Source organism: Fomitopsis serialis, assembly GCF_022376445.1.
Source record: "Fomitopsis serialis strain Sig1Antser10 chromosome Unknown B0H18scaffold_759, whole genome shotgun sequence".
Taxonomy (NCBI): domain Eukaryota; kingdom Fungi; phylum Basidiomycota; class Agaricomycetes; order Polyporales; family Fomitopsidaceae; genus Fomitopsis; species Fomitopsis serialis.
In genome coordinates this window covers 1-13,150 of record NW_025955719.1, presented here as the reverse complement: position 1 = coordinate 13,150, position 13,150 = coordinate 1, and the positions used below count along the sequence as shown (strand labels likewise).

General features: G+C 56.8%; 5 protein-coding genes across 5 annotated transcripts; 3 read left to right on the top strand and 2 right to left on the bottom strand.

Annotated features, from left to right (window-relative positions):
- Positions 1-595: 595 nt before the first annotated feature.
- On the bottom strand, positions 596-2,279 carry B0H18DRAFT_1132012 (uncharacterized protein; the record flags this gene model as incomplete). The annotated part of the gene is made up of 7 exons (XM_048035520.1): positions 596-792; positions 842-1,220; positions 1,273-1,392; positions 1,447-1,589; positions 1,654-1,674; positions 1,735-1,963; positions 2,022-2,279. The coding sequence occupies 7 exons, from the start codon at positions 2,277-2,279 to the stop codon at positions 596-598; spliced, it is 1,347 nt and encodes a 448-aa protein (XP_047884271.1).
- Positions 2,280-3,672: 1,393 nt separating this feature from the next.
- On the bottom strand, positions 3,673-4,347 carry B0H18DRAFT_949260 (uncharacterized protein; the record flags this gene model as incomplete). Its single annotated transcript, XM_048041902.1, has 3 exons — positions 3,673-3,969; positions 4,028-4,141; positions 4,197-4,347. The coding sequence occupies 3 exons, from the start codon at positions 4,345-4,347 to the stop codon at positions 3,938-3,940; spliced, it is 297 nt and encodes a 98-aa protein (XP_047884270.1). The 3' UTR covers positions 3,673-3,937.
- An 84-nt stretch (positions 4,348-4,431) lies between these two features.
- On the top strand, positions 4,432-4,841 carry B0H18DRAFT_1079758 (uncharacterized protein). The gene has a single exon (XM_048031265.1). The coding sequence runs from the start codon at positions 4,557-4,559 to the stop codon at positions 4,770-4,772; it is 216 nt and encodes a 71-aa protein (XP_047884269.1). The 5' UTR covers positions 4,432-4,556; the 3' UTR covers positions 4,773-4,841.
- On the top strand, positions 4,791-8,986 carry B0H18DRAFT_898949 (uncharacterized protein; the record flags this gene model as incomplete). The annotated part of the gene is made up of 12 exons (XM_048041435.1): positions 4,791-5,231; positions 5,283-5,304; positions 5,354-5,441; positions 5,492-6,312; positions 6,361-6,886; positions 6,944-7,103; positions 7,158-7,311; positions 7,372-8,213; positions 8,267-8,325; positions 8,385-8,515; positions 8,573-8,750; positions 8,809-8,986. 12 exons carry the CDS (start codon positions 4,791-4,793, stop codon positions 8,984-8,986), a joined length of 3,600 nt encoding a protein of 1,199 aa, XP_047884268.1.
- A 333-nt stretch (positions 8,987-9,319) lies between these two features.
- B0H18DRAFT_1079749 (leucine aminopeptidase) lies at positions 9,320-12,346 on the top strand (the record flags this gene model as incomplete). The annotated part of the gene is made up of 17 exons (XM_048031264.1): positions 9,320-9,744; positions 9,801-9,982; positions 10,043-10,078; positions 10,360-10,429; positions 10,480-10,502; positions 10,587-10,642; positions 10,702-10,798; positions 10,856-10,883; positions 10,939-10,993; positions 11,048-11,119; positions 11,175-11,245; positions 11,296-11,362; positions 11,419-11,464; positions 11,539-11,664; positions 11,747-11,884; positions 11,937-11,989; positions 12,046-12,346. Coding segments are annotated over 17 exons (1,585 nt in total), but the record flags the coding sequence as incomplete, so codon positions are not given.
- Positions 12,347-13,150: the final 804 nt, after the last annotated feature.

The following is a 13,150-nucleotide window of genomic DNA, read 5'->3' as shown; positions in this document are numbered from 1 at the left end:
CGGCGGAGCGCAGGGTCGCTGTTCTCGAGCGCAAGGTCGCAAAGCTCGAGAGCGACCTTGAGGACAGCAACCAGCGCACCGCGACGCTCGAGTCCCGCCTCGCGAAGCTCTCGAAGGACGTCAGGAAGATGCGGAAGTGACTTGTATTGAAAACGGTGCAACTACCCGCACTCGCGCCACGGCGCGAACGCGGGTAACACCATCGCATCCCTTCACATTGTCGTTACCCGCGTTCGCGCCGTGGCGCGAACGCGGGTAGATCGATTCACTCGTGACACTGCGCGTAACTACTGTAAATGTATTTGTTGACTGTGGGAGGTCGTAGTATCGCTCGCTAAAATGAATGAATTGACGTGATCGTACCTGCCGTTTGGAACCATCAAAATCCGTCGAGCTGCCGCAGATTTGTACCCGCACTCGCGCCACGGCGCGAGTGCGGGTAGCATGTTAATTATTCGCACGTCTCAGATCGTTGATCGAGTGCGCGTAGTTCGGTGGTCAGATAAATGAAACAATATGTGGGCATGCTCAAGAAGTGGTAGTACATGTGGTTTACATACATGCACGATGCGATATACTATCCCGACCTTCCTACTCAATCATCATCTTCATCACCCCCGTACCGAGCACGTTTCTTCTTCGTCGCCTGAAGGGCACCCCGCAATCTCGCGACCTCGTTGATGAGCCGCGCGATCACCCCCTGATGGACATTCAATCGTTCGGCCATAGGGAGATCCGATGATCGCTTGACATCGCGGATGATCGCATTGGTGTCGAGCTCGTTGAGTTTGCCTGTACCAGCATGAGTGTTCCGTTTCTCAATCAAAGAATGAACACTTACGTCTCGCGACACGATGGGCTCCAAAGCTCGAAGGCCCAGCACCCGCGTCAACACTGCTTGATGTTCCTGGCGACACAGGATCCACGTCCATCATCTGCGCCACTGAGACGGTCGATGGGCTTGCAGAAGAAGCGGGCGACTGCGACTGTGCAGATGCGATACGCCCAGCCGGCAGCGGGGATGATGAGTCGGATACAACGTTGGGCGGCGATGCGGGCGTCGAGCGAGTGACAGAACGCGAGGGCGAATGCGATGGAGAAGGCGCGGGCGAACGCGATGACGAGCGTGCACGTGGTAGAGAGTCGGGTGCGGAATTATTCTGCAGCACAGGTGCCAGGGACGCGCGCGGCGAGTCAACCGCCTCAGAGGCTCGTTGGTCCTGTAGCGAGTGAGCGCGTCACAGAGAAAGACAGAAATACAACATGACTTACCGTGAGCGAGCAGTTGACCTTCCTCCTCATACAGCGGTGACAGCACGTCTTCGCGAAGGGCACCCTACACTCATCTCGCCGGTCATTCACACACCGCTTGCACCGCGCGGCCTCGACCAGCTTACAAGTCAGTAAGCATTGGCTGCGATTGAGATAAAAAAAGGAACCACGTACCACGTTGTCGAGCATTGGCGGCAGCGGGGAATGCTCCCTGGGGCTGCGATGCCTTCGTTGTTCTTCCCTTGCCGCGGCGCGCTCTGCGTCCGACACACGGCTGAAGTCGAAGTCGTTGGCCTCATGTGAGAGAGGCGGTCCACCTGGGATTGATCGAGCGACTGGTCAGTGCGGCTGGCCAATGGAGAGCGGTAAGCAACCGCTTACCGGACCTGACACGGTCGTTGCCTGCAGTCGAGCAGCTCGCGCGTGAGTCCATAGTCGCGCAACTTGCACATGAGGACTTACGGATCCACCACTGCTTCAAGAACAGCGCGAGAGACGCGCTCCTGGTCTCGCGCGAGCTGTCCTCTTCGAGGGTGACGTACGGTATGCGCCTCCACATGAAGTATTCCTCCATCGTGTTCGGGAAGTTGCCCTCTGCGGTCCGGTACTGCCATTTGAAGCAGGTCGCGAGCACAAGGGGGAACTGGTCATATTGATTTGACTGTTTCAGCGACATGAGCCACGGGTCGGTCTGTCAACGTGTCGTTTAGTGCGGCCGTATCTCGCGGCAACACGAAAGCTTGACTTACCAGGATGTGGTGCTGGACGATGTACTGGAATGCGTCCCACGAGACAGCGCTGTTGAGCAACGAACGCAACAGGCGGTTGAGCGCCTTGAGTTGCTTAGCGGTCCATTCGCTGGGCTGCGGCGGTAAGTCCGTGAAAATGTACATGTTGTGCACGCGGCCAAAAGCCGCTTTCCGCGTGTTGTCCGTGAGGTCAGCGTGATTGATGGTGAATGCGCACTGAGCAAGCGCAAATTGTTGGAGGTCGTAGGTACCGACCATAGTGATGCGAGCAAGATTGACAGTGGGATTGGGCAGTGGAAACGGCAGCGGTGCGGACAGACCAGTCCACACGGCGCGCACGCGCTGCACGCCTGGTTGAAGCGATACACCACGTGCGAGAAGCGATGCTGGTGCTCACGTGTACTCTTACCCGCAATCGCGCCGTGGCGCAATTGCGGATAACATACTCGGAGTACCCTACCAGGGGCATCCTTTGAATTAAATTCCTTGATTGCCTGGCACTCTGCTTACTATACAAAATAATATTATACTTGCACCTACGTTTACGTCCCAGAAAACCTTGACACAAACAGTGCACTTACCCGCGTTCGCGGGTAAAGAGCATTCACAAGTACGTCTGAGAGTCTCTCAGAACAGTGCACAGTACCTGTGTTCGCGCCGTGGCGCAAGCGCGGGTAGACGATGAAAACAAGGACAGTGTGCCTATTCGCAATTGCGCGGATAGAAACACACAGGGCGCACCGATAGGGTGCCGCAATGATCATCGAGGCGTACCCAGTAATACGAGCAACAGCCCGGGCAGGTGGTTTGATGCACACTCTCGAGCGAGTCCTGTCGCGAGCAACCCGTCGGTATGGCGAATCATCCAGAACATCGGGAGGTGAGCTTGTCGTGTGTCTCGAAACAAGGACACTCTGCTGATGTATACTCGTCTGCCGTGTTATCAACTTGCGGGCGACCGTGTTTCGCACTCACAGAGGTCATCTTGCGTGCACGTACCTTACGCGCGCACAATCTCCGTGTCGGCTGTCTTCATGTGCAGGTACGCACATCATCACCCCAGGGTGCGGTGGGCTTGCTGGATGTAAAAGAGAGGGAGGCAGGAGGCAGGAGAGGTGGGAGATGGTGGTTGTGGGCAGGAGATCGTGTGAGCGCCCGTCGGTGGCTGAGCAGGTGGCTGACGTGATCTCGCCTGCCCTGTCACTGCACATCACTGACACACAACACGGAATGGACGCTGCATGCGGAGGGTGTAATGGATGATGTGGTACACCACAGATGCATGCCCTCTGTGGCACACGAGCAAGTCGGTGGGTGCCTGTGAGATCGGGCGGGCGCTCGGACTTGCCAAACAAGGCAATGGATGTGCGGACTCATCCGCAATCGCGCCATGGCGCGATTGCGGGTAAGGGTGACTGGCAGAAGGCAGTCGCAGACTCAAACGGAGACTGCATGTTACCCGCGTTCGCGTCATGACGCGAACGCGGGTAAGAGTACCTCGCATCCGCAGTCGCGCCATGGCGCGAACGCGGGTTAATGCACGCTGAGATTCATGCTACGAGGGTGAGACGTTTAATGCTCAGAACGTGAAAATGCCTTCCTCACCCATCCTCACCCCATCCTCACCCTAAGGATTGGTCAAAAAGCCCCTATAAATAAGCGCCCCCTCGGCCATGCCTCGGGGGCAAGTTTGGCCAGCCGTCCTATAGTGTTCTCCTCGTCAATTCGGCTAAAAAAATTCCCCAGTATAGTAAGTCAAAACTTTAGAGCGTCTAATCTGATTTAAGCGCTCATTTTATTTTTTTCGTATATAGGCTGAAGTCCCCCCTCGACATGTACGAGCGAGAACACTATGGACGGCTGGTATTAGGAGCCTGCATCGCATCCCTCGACGATGATGAGATTGCCTTTTCAGATCAGAGCGGCTCAGAGGCCGAGATGTAGAGTACTGCGAGGTCGATCGGACGTGAGCGGGGTAGAGACTGAGTACGAACGAGAGGACAGACCGTTGTTGCCGCGGATGAACGCATCTCCATAGCGATTGGTGAGGATGCCGGCAACGTGTTCCTCGGTCTGCTCGAGGGCTATGTTCATGTACCCATCCAGGCACGAGAGAACGCCTGTGCGCATGGTCAGCGAACGCGGATTTGCGGCGGACGAATGAATGGGACGTACCGCGGTAGTCGACGCCAGACGTGAGACGGACTACGACGCGTTTGCCGACGACGCCCTTGAGGAAGTCGGTGGGCGAGCCCAGCGCAGCGGGCGGGGGTGGCGGCGGGGACGGCTCTGCGGGGGCGTGGGGCGGGCTGGGGTCGTCCGACATCGGGGACGGCGGCGAGGAGAGGAGACACGTGAGGCGACGCGGGGACGCGTCGAGCGACGCGGGGAGGCGCCGGTGCTATTCATGGGTCGAGCGCGTTGGATGACGGCCGGGTCGTCCTTCGCACTCATCGTCGGCCGCTCCTGGCCGCAGCACGTCGAAGCGCACAGCGCACCCCGGTCTCTGCGCGTTTGTCATCGCCTCCGCTCGCCATGCCCGACGCCCATATAACAACCCAGGCCGCCCCCGAGGGTCTCGCGCCCGAGCACGCCCCCTCGCCCGACGCCCCGGACGACACTCACGCACGCGCCGACGACGACACTCTCCCGCACGAGCACGTTCACTTTGCAGAGTCCGCGCGTGTCGTGCCCGACCCACCGTCGACCGGCTCTGGCGACTCGGAGGGCGTGCCCCTAGTTCGTACGTGAGTCCCTCCTTCTCCTGCGATGTCCCCGCCGTCTCTACCTCCCCTTTCTCAATATGCCGACGTCATCGACATCAGCTGGAGGCAGACCCTCCGTTACGACCCCCGCCTCGGCGATGAAGATGAAGACCAGACCGCTTACGGCTCCTACCACGGCCCCCACGACACCCCGCCCCTCCGCCATGTCCGTATCGAGACACCTTCCTGGGGCCCGGGAGGCTCGCAGGGTAGATCCTCGCCCACCGAGACCGAAAAGCTGCCTCAGCGGCACGAAACCCGGTCTTTCGGGCACTTCATGAACACGCTTCTCAAGACTGCTGTCAAGTACTTCCCCCTCGACCTCGCCTGGATCCCCGCAAACTTCTCCTGGCCCAAGATCAAGCCCGTCATCCGTAGCTCCGTCATGGCCTTTATCTCAATCATCTTCATGGTCCTAAGCCCTGTCGAGGGTGTCACCGGCCAGGTGAGTCCGCTGTATCCAGTCCATGTATAGGCTGACGAGCCTCCGTTTCAGGCCACATTCCTCTTACTCATTGGTACGCCGCAATCTTCTCGTGTCTAACCCATCTCTCATTTCATGACCAGCCGCGTTCCTCGACCCACCCAGCGATCCCCTTATCTCCGTCCTCGAGCGCGAACTCATACTCGCTCTCTTCGTCACCCTCGGTTGGGCGTAAGTCTCTCTCTCTCTTCACCCACACCTCCCGGCTGATGCCTTCACAGATGGTCCGCCCTAGGAATCTTCTTTGCTCACCTCGCTCGGGACCACACTGACTATAACGCTACCCTGACGGATGTGCTCTCCGGACAGTACATCGAGGCGGGACCGACGGTTATCTGCGCCGTATGGGTATTCTTCGGCGTCACCTTCTTCCTCTTCATCAAGGTCAAGAAGGGTCCCGGCCCTTACCTCATTCCATCCGTCTTTGGTGCCATCACCATCGACATCTCTTTCGTTACAGCAGTCCTCTTCCCGTATCCCTACTACACAATCAGTCAGACTCTCGTCCTTCCTCTCGTGCTCCATGCCGGCCTCTGTGTCGTGACGAGCGCAACAATCTTCCCGAGCACTATCACAGCGCAGTACGCGGGTGCCCTTGCGCGCGCGATAGAGCCACTCGAAGCTGCGCTTCGTGAACACCGCGCCGTACTCAAACTCGCCCCCTCCAGCTCCGAGTTTCCCGCTGCCGTACAGAAGATCGGCGGCCTCGTCACCAAGGCGGAGGCCGGACTCGGTCCTGCAGCGGCCGCTCTGCGCCTCGTCAAGAACGACATCGTCTGGGGACGGTTCGCTCCGGCAGATATCGGGCGCATGCAGGAGTTCGGGCGACGTCTTGTCGTGCGCGCGAACGGTTTAGGTATCTTCTTCACACTCATCGAACCGACGCGCGAACGCTTCCCCGTCACGCCTCTTCCTAGCAGACCGAGCACGCCGTCGATGACTCCTGTCATGTCCCGCCGACAATCGTTCACGCACCCCGGTACCCCCACGCTTGGGCCCAACTCGCCCGGTCCGCGAGCAGATCCGGACTCGGCGGGCTGGGGTCGCAGCCCGCCGCCTTCTCGTCCTGAGAGTCCCGCCCTCGGTGCAGCTGATTCGAAGGAACGTGGACGGCTTCGACACCGCAACGGCCGGTCGAAGACAAACCCAAACGGGTCGATGTCCTCTCTTCGGCTGACCATCAGCCGGCACCTCCACCTCCGCCTGCGCAAGCCCGAGCACGAAGAAGACAGCCAGAACGAGCGGCTCCATTTCTCACTTCTTCATCTAGCTCATAACTTATCTGTGCCGTCGGCGACTACGCCCGTCGGCGAGACGGCCGTGGCGGTGTTCGAGAGCCAGCGGTACCTCGCGCTTGAGGCAACGCGGCTAAGCCACCCGGACAGCCCCGAGGCGACGGAGACTTTCGTCTACCTGCTCGGCCTCGGCTGCGACGAGCTGCTGGGCGTGTGCGCGGATGCGGTGGGCGAGGCGAGGGGGTGGGTCGCTGGCGCGCGGAGCGGGTGGTTCGAGGGGAAGAGCAGTGCAGAGCAGAGGAGGGCGGAGAGGCTGGGGAGGATGGCGGATGTGAGGTATAAGGTGGACAGCGCGTTGAGCAGGTTTAGGAAGGAGTATAGGTGCGTCGGGATGCTGAGGAGACTCGCCCGTGTTACTGACGAGCGGCCCATGCGTAGGCACAAGGTGCTCGATCCGTACCGGTCGGCGTTCGATCCCAGCCATGTCGGTTCGCCTGGTGTGGACGCGACGTCCGAGCCACCGCCACATCGATACCTCTTCCATTGCTATGTGTATCAATACCACCTTATCCAGTTCACCACGGTGGTTATCGAAATGGTGCGTCACTCATTGAGCTTCGGGTCTGTGCATTGCTGATTAGTATTTCTAAAGATCGACGCGATCATGTCTCTCGAGGAGAACAAGAAAAGGCCGCGTCTATGGGGGCCGTTCATGCCCATGAACGTCAAGAAAGTTCTCTTGTCGTGGGGTGGGAGCCAGTACGACGCGACGGTGGAACTGGAGGGTAACGACGACGAGGATCCAGGTAATGTACTTCCGAAGAGTGATGGTTTCCCTACACTAACGCACGTACTTATGTTTCTAGACGCAATACCCGGTATGCAAACAGACTGGGACGAGGATCTCGGCCAGCCATCTCGCAGAGATCCCGACGCGCTCCCGCCGCACACTCCCTTAGAGCACATCATGTCCTGGTTCCACACCTTACTGATGGGGCTCACCGGCGGCAATATGCTCTTCGCGCTGAAGGCGGGCACGCTCACCGTCCTCCTGTGCATCCCGAACTTCCTCAAACACACGGCTCACTTCGCGTACGAGGAACGATTCGTCTGGGGCATTTTCATGGGACAACTGACTCTAGCGCGATTCAGAGGCGACACGACATTCGCGCTATTCGCCCGTCTGCTCTGTACGTTTCTCGGCGGCGTCACGGGTATGGTAGTCTGGTACATCGCTGCGCAGAAGGGGATCGGCAACGCCTACGGCTACACCGCCGCCGTCGCATTCTGCATGCCTTTTTTCTACTACGGACGACTCTACTGGCCGGGCCCGCCGATGAGCAACATTATCTTCTTTGTCACGGCCTGCCTGGTGCTCGGTTTCTCGTGGCAGAATGCGCACTTCGCTGCGATCTTTCACTTCTACGGCTGGGCACTCGCGTGGCGGCGGTTCGTGATCGTCTGCGCGGGCGTCACGGCCGCGTTCATCTTCAGTTTGCTCCCGCCGAGTACGACGCTGCGCAAGTACCAGCGGACGATGCTGAGCACGACCACGGCGGAGCTGGGGAGTATCTACTGCTCAATCGTCAGTTTTGCGAACACGAGAGGACGGCATGAAGTCAATCGCGGCGAGATCGTGCAGGCGCTGATCGCTATTCGCATGAAGCTCAAGCGGTCAGTGGTGCTGAAGACGAACATTATCTACGAGGTACGTCTTGGAATCGTTGTATCCTGAACTTTCAATGCTGAAATTACGCCTAGTTCTCTCTTCGAGGCAAGTGGCCAGCGCAACGGTACCAGCGTATCCTGGAGCTGCAGATGTGAGTTGACAACACACACCTGTCGTTGTATTCCCTTGTCTGACTGACTGACAACGTAGGCAAATCGCGTTCCTGCTCTCGCACCTGATGTCGGTCGTCGAACACCTGGATCCGGCGTGGTCACTAGCCTTCCTCCGACGTACCCGTCTGCTCGATGCGGATTTTCAAGGAGACGTCCTTGCTGTGATCTGTGAGTAGACAAATCCTCACACTATTCGCGGTGTGGCACTTAATTCTCATATGTTAGGCATGATCTCGACCGCACTTCGTACTGGAACGCCTCTGCCGCAAGTAACGCCGTGCCCCCTCGTTGACCGCTTCATGGTCTATACGCACGGGCTGAACATCATCCGGCAGGAAGCGGACGATGACTACGGCTTGCCGCGGACTATGACGATCGATACCTTGGAAAACGAGCAGTATCTGTGAGTCGCGGCTCCCTTCTTCATCGTGGACAAGAGGTTTGCTTACGTTGATGGATAGATCGTTCGCGGTCGGTGTGACGACCGCGTTCGGTATCATCCTCCGCCTCGACAAACTGATGGTGGCCGCGAAGGAGCTCGTCGGCGAGCAGTACCATATTCACGGGATCGGTATCCCTGCGGAGGCGAGGGCCTTCATGGAAACTACGCCAACGGAAAAGATCGGGAAGGAACACTAATATGCATACCTATAAGTCACGCTGCAACAGGGAACACGACGCATTTATTGGAACTTGTAGGATAGCCCTCGAGGTCGGCGCATTCACTCACTTTTAGCATTGAGATACGGCACAGGATAGCATTGAAATACTATAGGAGACGCGTTACAGCCAGTACGCATAATGCAGTAGCACTCTCGATGAATATACTTCAGTCCCTCTGAGCAAGAGCCTCGAAATTTGGTCGCAACTTGAAGTCAGTCTTCAAGTTATCGTGGTTGCACACGGTCACGCGCGTTCCGAGCCCGGGATGTCGCGTCGACGCGTGTGATCATCAACCTTGCTCTACGCCGCCATGCTCGCTCGCCGCGGTACCCGCCTCCTCGCTCGCTCGTCCAACTTGCCTCGACGTACTGTTTCCACTACTCGTCCCCGCTCAGCTGTCTACATACTTCCTGTCGATCCTTCCTCTCCTTCCTCTCCCGTCGCCGACGTCGATGCTGCAGCACTCTGGAATTCTGCACCCGCTTCGAGAGACAAGAAACCCGTCAAGACGGGGACGACCCGCATTTTCTACAATACTCCGGGCGGCGGGAAGGGCAAGGATGTCACGGCGCTGACCAGCCTTGGACATAAATGGACGTCCAAGTCCGACGAGCAGAGAAGGGAGGTCGTTAGACGGGCAGTCGGGAGTGCCATCAAGGCTGTCAAGGCACTCGGTGATGGAGTAGACGGAGAGACGGTATTCGTCGATGCGAGTGCGGACCCACATGCTGCCGGTTCGCTACTTCACCTTACGTCCAGCCTGCTGACTTACAGTGACGATTGAGCGCAGCCGTTGCTGCCAACCTAGCTCTCTATGACTTTACGCTCAAGACGAAACCCCAATCGCGCTTCGATCCGCGCAATACCGGTTCTCTACCAGAGAGACTGGAGCTTCGGTCACTCTCGGAGGGCGATGCGAAGGCGTGGGGCGAGGGTGTCGTGTACGCGCGTGCTCAGAACCTTGCAAGGACGGTACGTAGCAGATCTACTGACTATCGAAAGCCATGCTAAGCTTGGCTCATTTCCGGTTAGTTATCCGAGCTGCCGGGCAACATGATGACACCTACGGTGAGTTTCCCGTCTATTCCCATCATGCCTACCCAGGGTAATGCGCTCTCCTTGGGTTGACCATTCCCCCGAGCATGCTGTGCATAATGTCGATGGTCAGCTCAATCTCGGAGGTCGTACGCTGTCTCGGAATATTCACGCCGCGAGCTCGGAATATATTTCCTTTGACCGTGCAGTGAGGCAGGAGTCCGCGCAACTTTTGTATCGTACAACGCGGCCTCCGTTGTAACGCGGACCGTGGCTTCCGAGTTCTCGCCATCTCATTAACGATGTTATTGCAGGCTTTTACGGAACGTGTGCAAGCCGAATTCGCGGGTCTTCCGAACGTCGACATATTTGCACGCGATCAAGGTTTGAGCTGTCCCATGTCTCCTCATAACCTCTTGACTGAACCACGGCAGAGTGGGCTGCTGAGAAGGGCATGGTAAGTAGTGCTTCGAAACATCGCACAACGATGATCTAAATGTTTGACGGCCTGTGGCTACCTGGAATGCTGCTGCGCTACTAGCGTACATTCCTGTCGGTCGCAAAAGGTTCGTCGGAACCGTGCAAGTTCCTTGAGATGTAGGTATACCTATTTAATGTCTTACACATAGCTGGTGTAATGTTTAATCTATTCCAAGCCATTACAGGGGCGCCGCAAGCGATGTGCAGCCGCTGTTGTTCGTCGGGAAGGGTGTGACCTTCGACACAGGAGGAATATCAATAAAGCCAGCTGGCGTACGTGCTGCTTCAAATATTTGTCTCTATAGCTTCGCAATTGACATCGTCTTATAGGGCATGGAGCTCATGCGCGGAGACATGGGTAAGCCAATGGGAGTCGATCCGTGCGCATAGGCACTAAGATGCTGACGACGCAGGCGGGGCGGCTGCGGTTTGTTCTGCCGCGCTTGCTGTTGCTCAGCTTAAGCTTCCGTATGTCCACAGCTTCTCCTAATGGCAATTGAACCTGCTAACACTGAGCGGAAGAGTCAACCTGGTTGTTCTCTGCCCTCTCACGGAGAATATGCCTGGTCCGGGTGCAAACAAACCTGGCGATATGTATGTCTCCGATGAGTGTCGTCTATGGCATGTGTTGAACGTAGGTGCCTCACAGTGTATATGCAATGAATGGGAAATCCATCCAGATCGACAACACGGATGCGGAAGGCAGACTAGTCCTCGCGGGTGCGTTCCGTGTGGCCTGATGTACCGTTTACAGCTGAAAACGATTTCAGACGCATTGTACTATGGCACGTCAACATACCAGCCGCATTCAGTTGTAGACGTTGCAACGCTCACTGGGTGAGTCAGGATGCTTACATACTACATTTCTGCACTCACGATGCTTTGGCGGACAGGGCAATGATGATTGCGCTTGGTGAGGTCTATACGGGGGTTTTCACGGTACGCACGCGCCGTGTTTATGTGTCGCTTTGTAAAGCTGATCCTTGTCGTGGTGTCTGCGTGCAAAACCATAGAACTCCGACACGTTATGGCAAGACCTCGAGAAAGCGGGAAAGGTAGAACATGACCTCTTCTGGCGGATGCCTCTCTCGGATGCCTACGCGCCGCAGATCACTAGCTCGAACGCCGACTTGTGCAATGTGAGTATACTCGTATCCACCCTGGCACGCAGCAGCCACGCTTGAATGACCTGCATCACTGATCGATCCTCGATGTCTGCAGATCGGAGGACGATCCGCAGGTAGCTGCACGGCTGCACTATTCCTGAAGTCCTTCGTCGCAGGTGTCGAGTCGTCGGAAGAGAGTGACAGCGAGCCAGGAGTGCGGTGGGCGCATTTGGATATTGCCGGCACGATGGAGGTGAGTACTACGTCGTAGAACCGGCGCTGAAACTAATACTAGTTCGTGACAGAGTGCCCGAGGAAACGACTACCAAGGAAAAGGCCTCACGGGCCGACCAACAAGGTGGGTACATTGATGCATCCATCATGACGAATGACACTGAGACTGTCTGCGAACAGAGCGCTGATCGAGCTCGTAAAGCAGTCTGCCATTGCATAACGCCCTTTCCAAGCAGACACCGCGTGGCGCCTTGCATAAACGAAGTATCTACGTACTACATGTGCTCTTCAATACACCCTTGGCAGCTTGCGAACCATCCTTGGAATGCGAACATTGCCGAGGACAGCCATAGTCGCACCGTACGGGTGGATTGTCCACGTTTGTACAGCGTTATTTCATACTGAATGGCTGGGCCTGACTAAGTAAACCCTCTGCGATCGAACGAGGTAGACGAGGCACCGCGTTGTCTGCGAGCGCGCCCAGATGTTCCTAATCAGTTGAAGTATAGCAGTCTGCATGCTTTTGTTATATACAAGACATCTCGACGCGAAGTGGGAGCGCTCGGATACGGTGATATACAGCAAAGGACATGCGAAATGATATGGAGCATGAGTGTGTAACAGTAACTTCGTAGCTGCCTGATGATATATAGTGCAAAGTATGATGGGACGATCAGTGTCAACCTTCCTGTAGCAATTCGGGATCGAATCTGTGTACTGTCCGTATAGCCTCCGAGTCTTTACGCGCAAACACAAGCTGCAAATTGTCGCACATCATGAGCACATACTGCAGACAGCAACAGGGCGATACGGACCATGTATGGATTGGCGGTAGAGCCAGTCGTATCCGCCAGGACCTCCTCTTTCGATACAACGGTGACGTCCGAGTCATTATACTTGAACCATTGATCGGGTTCTCCGGCAGGTTGCGAGAATAGAAAAAGTAATGTCCCCATGAAGGCGACGACCCACGGTGGATGAACACAGAAGTGAGTTCGTAAGCTGCTGTAGTGTCGTCCTTCAGATATCCTCGATCTTTGTCTTCAGTCCTGCTGCATTACTGCGCTCGTCATCGAGCCGCTGCGTCACGAACTCCTGCTCCTTGCGTAACTCGGAGACGAGATCCTCTGTTGCCTCAGGGATTGGCATAGGCGTAGACAAAAAGTCGGCAGTCGCGCTCAGCGCGGGGGCAAAAGGCGCATGCTGTTGTATCATACATTCAGTATCAATAAGGGCCGACAAAGGACAGACGCCTTACTTTGTCTTGTGTTAGCCTCTGTATCCG